Here is a 5,716-nt window from a genome sequence, read left to right as displayed (position 1 = left end):
GAATCCTGCTAGGGGAATGTGAAAGTTTTGTTTTTCCCACTCGGATATAGGCTAGTGGTGTTAAGATTAAGCTACCCAAAAAAAGTGTGACGACGTCGAGTGGTTAGGAAATTATCAAAAAAATTATATATATATATATATATAAAAATATATATATATATATATACACATATATATATATATATATATATATATATATATATATATATATATATATATATATATATATATATATATACATACATATATATATATATATATATATATATATATATATATATATATATATATATATATATATATATATATATATATATATATATATACATATATATATATATATATATATATATATATATATATATATATATATATATATATATATATATATATATATATATATATGCATTATACATTATAAATGTGCATGGTGAATGTGAATGTATGACCTGAATTATCTATTCACAGATCAGTCGATAGCTGCTTCCTGCTTATGCAAACCACTTCTTGAATTGGAGGATCCCAGCATACTTCTCTATCTTGCCCTACTGGAATGAAAACGCTCTTACTTAGGTTAACAGAATGGTAAAGGAAGCTACCCAACAGAGCCCACATTCCTTATCATTAAAATCTTCTTTCTTTATCATTTCATTAGAGAAGCAGAGGACACTACCCCCAAAAAACCCTCACCACTAGATGAAGCTAACCCAATAAATCCCGTTTCCTCGTAGTCCCAGAAAATGGCAGGGAAAGGCAGCCCAAAAAATCACCTTTTCCGTATAACTCTAGAGAGTGGCAGAAGAAATCACTAAATACTCTCGCCTTTTTGTTTCAAAAAGCAGAAGCAGCTACACCAATAAAAACCACCGGTCCACTTCATCCTGGAGGGTGGCATAAGAAATGACTCCAGCAAAATCCCCTTTCCTTGTCATTCTGGAGAGCTCTGGGGGAAGCAACTTGGATAAAACACACTTTCTCAATAGCTCCAGTAACTGGAGCAGAAAGCTATCACAGTTCAACTAGCTTTTCTTGATTTAGAAAGCCACAGAGCAAATTACATCGAGAAATTCCCCCCTTTTGTTCATAATCTAGAGGGATAAATGAAGCCTTCCTAATGTAACTCCATTACCTTATTGTTCCTATTAATGGCAGGTGATACTAACCCGATGAAATTTCCTTTCCTTGTCATTCTGGAGAGCAGCAGCAGTGGAAGAATGCTAATATAATCCAATTCCTTTATCATTCCAGTAAAACCACAGTTTCTTTTCATTCTATTGATAGGCAGTAGAAGCTAATCCCTCTTTTCCTTTTCCTTCCAAAAACTTATGGAGAAAGCTACCCCAGTAAAACCCACTTATGTTATAATTCCTTAGTGAAGGAGGCTGGTACCCCAGTAAACCCAGCTTTCCTTGCTCTTCTAAAGAACAGAAGGATAAACACCAACAAAACCCCTTTCCATTAATATTCTAGAATGGCAGAGGAAGCTTTTCTAATGTATCCCCCTTTCCTGATGTTCCAGAGTATCAGATAAAACTACCCCAATAAAATCCCTTTCTTTGCCATTCCACAGAAGGGTAGAGAAAGCCTCTCAATAAAAACCCAATGTCTTGTCATTCCAGAGAGTGGTGGAGGACTCCTGAGGGGTCCACGCAGAGTCATACGCCTGTGCATGTTTGGACTTATTCTCCCGACTCTTCTCATCATAATCCCGTTATATGTAAGACTAGTTCTCTACCCGCCTGGGCACTATCCCATGATGCCAACGGATCAACGAATTCTGTCCAACCATGTCTCAAGTGTTTGGTGTAAGGTAGGTCTTTATGTAGTTCATGCGGGAGGTCACAATAAAGTCTGGAATTTGGAATGTATTAGAATTGTCTACTTCTTAATATTATTCTTCGGATAATTTTATTATAATGTTAAGAAACACTGTAATTACCAGTTTTTGGGCTTAATGATATGTTGCAAAACTCAAGATTAGAAATGATTAGCTTCTAGAATAACATTCATGTGTTAAAGCCTACATACTTAATGCTTTTTAGGAATATTATTTCTTCGCAACAGTTTATAATGTTGAACCTATAAATCAGACATGGTCGTTAAATGTGAGCGTATTCAAGACATTAATTACATAAAGATCCTATACCCTGATATCAAAAGTGATCAAACTGATTATTCATGCACTATTCCAGGCTCAATACGCGCAAATGAATGGCAGCTTCACTACATACCGATCGGCTGACATCCCAGCCCTGAAGGATGAACGTAGGAGACATGTCATGTTGCATAACACAATCCTGAAGGACGACATAAAGGAATATTGGGGGTTCCACTTACTTAAAGGATCCAGAGTGACAATATCCACTTGTTCCAGGTAAGGTCAAATGCAAATGTCAACAGATAAAATGACCTACTGCAGAATCTTGTCATCTTGATCTAACTTTAGAATTCCACTGTCAAACTCATAATAAAAAGCATTTAGTCACAACCAACATTCCACTTGTTATAAATTTTACCATCAACAGAATAAAATTTGTTCCTATGAAGACCTCATTTCTTGATCACTGATAATATTTAAACATTTGGATAAACAAGTAACCTTGCTGAATTAATCAATGACTTTAAACGTATCAAAATAAGACAGTAATTATTATTTATAGAAATTTAGATTTTAAAGCTACTATACAGTATTTATACATTTTGCTGAAATCTGCAAGCGATCATCAAGTTTCACGCTACTGTTAGCAAGTAACTTCTAAAGCTGATACATTGTAAAACATTGATTATTACACAACTAGAGCTATTTTTTTTTATTGTGCCACTGTATATGACAGACCTTTAATATTTCTGAACTTTCTCAGTATAGTGTTATAGAACTCTTGAATTTTTCTTTGCTGTCCACAGTCGAGTTGGGGCCCAGCTGATGATCTTACGAGGCACAGAAAACCTGAAGCGGTGCGCCTGGATTGGGGAGGGAGATTCTATGGAGGAGGACGAGAGGGCTGAATCAGCTCTTGTCCCCGATGTTGACAAATCAGAGGCCCTGATGGAGGTTGTGACCTCAGCTCATGCTCCAGATACCCTCAAGAAGAAACACACTGACGACAAAGACAAGATACAGCAGATACTGGAGGTTGCAGATGAAATTCAAAGCAAAAACATTTCAGACTTGATCTCATTAGAGGACGAGTCTGAGGAAAGGCGTCAAAATCTGCAAGATCTTTTGCAGAAGGCGATGCAGATGAGCAAAAGCAAGAAGGAAATATTAAGAATTTTACATTCGGTAGGGAGAGGGGGCCGGAAACCCCTCCCGAAAAATATCAAGCAGATGATGGGCATCACTTCAGACGAAATGAACGCCAGCGAGGAGGCCACTGTTCAGCAGCCGAAAAGGAGAAGAGGGAAAAATGGCAAAAATGCTGAAAAGAAATCACCGTCGGGAGCTGCCGAGTCGAGACTAACGAGATCCATCAGTGAAGATGTCGATGAAAATGAAGATGGCGCCTTTGAAAGGTTTGACGACGGTGAGGATGACGATCACCGAAAGAACATCGTGCGGCACGTCTTCTACCCCGAAGGGTTGAAGTTCGAGAGAGGGAAGTTCAATCAAACCAACTACGGGGACAAATCCGACGAGGAGGATCAGTCGTCCTACTCGAGCAGTGAGGAAGCCCTTGCGAAGTGCGCAGGCGTCATCTTGACCTTGCCTTTGGTTTCGTACAGAAGTTGCAGCTACCGCTCGACGGAAATTAACAAGATCACTTACGATATTCCGATCACGGGTACTTACTATTTCGTCTACTCCAGTGAAAACGAAATTGATATGAACACCATCTACCTAAATATGACTTTTGAGAAGGTAGTCTATGATACTGAAGGATCTCAAGTTATTTGTTCGAACTCGACGAACTGTTCCGTTCCCTTGACCTTCTGGTCGCACGAGGAGATCGTGGTTGAGGTGCCACAGCAAGACGCCTGGAACAACAGTTATTTTCTAGACACATTCTGTGAGCCACGCGTCGCTGTCTACCTGACTTTCTTGCTTCTGGTTCCGGTTCTGATCCTCTTCTGTGCTTTCCAGTAGTTATAAGAGTTTCTAGCTTTTGTTCGTGTTTTCTTTAAGGTTTCCAGTGATTGGAACCGTTTTTAAATAGCGTACATATTTACAATTTTCAATATCTAAAAATGTTTTGAGTTCTAGTTCTGAATTTTCTGTGATTGATTTCCAGCGACAGAAATCGTCTCTGCTTATCTTGAAACATCTCTTTTAAGCCTTTCAATTATTGGAAACATTAATTTTTTCTTTATAGGTGTATTGTGCTTCCTAATATATGGAAGCGTTTCTGACATTTCCACTGGGACTGTCACTATGCTTCTTTGTGAGCTTCTCAGTGAATGGAAGCCTTGTCATTTTCCGTGCTGACTCTTAATTGAAGAAGTTACTAGGATTTCCATTAAACTTCCTAAGTATTTTACAATCACTGGATGAGAAACTGTAAAAGACCCGTAACGACAATCAAAATGTTTAATTTCCTTTGGCTACAGGAGTTCGCAAAATATTTGTAGACATGTGCCTTAGAACCCTCGACCGAGCCAGTAAACAAAGCAAGAGGGATGATGAAACGAGGATCAGCTCTGGCTGCTTGTTTGCAGAGGACGGCAGAACCTCTTGTGATGTCTCAGAGATAACAAAACTCGACCAGAGACTGAGTAGTTAGTGCCAGAGCATTTGCTTGCATAAGGCAACACTTAATTGAGGTTAATCGTTCTTCGTTTCCTAACGTGGTCTCACTGACATTGAAGGCAGCCAGTAATTCATATTTTTAAGACTCATCCATATTGAGAGTAAGTAAGTGTGCGTGTTTGTTAAGAAGTTATATTTTTATATATATCTTATAGATATTATGTATAAATGTATATGTGGTAATAGTTATCGTGTCAAAGCTAAGATAATCAAACAGAAATTACATGTACCTCTCCCGTACCTATTCCTTTGTGATGACGAAACTATTAGTAATAAAATCCATTAAAACTAAAGTGCGATTTTCTTTACGACGAACCAATGGCCAGGTTAATTGTGAATTGCAATGTTTATAGTCCAAGGTAAAAACTCAGCTTGGCAGGATTACTAACTTGATGCTCATGAACTTAAGAAACAGTGTTGCTTATTCAAGGAGATGGGCACCTTTGATTTACGTCTTTTTTAGAGGATTCAAGCTAAATTAACTAGAGTACACAACAAGAATCTAACTTAAAGGTCACGGAAGCTATTTACTGTCTATAGGTGTAGAGGATATTTTGATCACCTTGGAAACGACGAGGATTTTTAGGACATAAAATTTCGTGATCCAAATTCACTTGCTGTCTTGTCCACCATATATCTACACACACACACACACACATATATATACTGTGTATATATATATATATATATATATATATATATATATATATATATATATATATATATATATATATATATATATATATATATATATATACACACACATATATATGACTATTTATCACATCACCGTGATTCATATACAATCAGAAAGCTGCAAACGTCCTTTAATATCCAATTTGCTCTACCTCGGAAATAATATAATTTCATATATCTTACCGAAGGGGAATTTTTTAGTTGACAATAAGTCCACCGTCCCGTGGGGTCGAACCAGCGACGGACGAGGACTCAGGACTACAGGGACGCACTAAC

General features: G+C 37.3%; 1 protein-coding gene across 1 annotated transcript in view; it reads left to right on the top strand.

The window, feature by feature from the left end:
* Positions 1 to 5,037, top strand: part of LOC136836428 (uncharacterized) — a 68,964-nt gene extending 63,927 nt beyond the window's left edge. The window contains exons 2-4 of the mRNA XM_067100657.1: positions 1,620 to 1,810; positions 2,193 to 2,374; positions 2,905 to 5,037. Of these exons, the coding sequence (XP_066956758.1) occupies positions 1,620 to 1,810; positions 2,193 to 2,374; positions 2,905 to 4,084 (1,553 nt within the window). The 3' untranslated portion in view covers positions 4,085 to 5,037. The remainder of the gene's footprint in view (positions 1 to 1,619; positions 1,811 to 2,192; positions 2,375 to 2,904) is intronic.
* The last annotated feature ends 679 nt before the right edge of the window (positions 5,038 to 5,716 follow it).

This window comes from Macrobrachium rosenbergii, chromosome 56, assembly GCF_040412425.1.
Source record: "Macrobrachium rosenbergii isolate ZJJX-2024 chromosome 56, ASM4041242v1, whole genome shotgun sequence".
NCBI lineage: Eukaryota > Metazoa > Arthropoda > Malacostraca > Decapoda > Palaemonidae > Macrobrachium > Macrobrachium rosenbergii.
The sequence above is the reverse complement of the archived record's forward strand: the minus strand, read 5'-3'. Positions and strand labels throughout refer to the sequence as shown.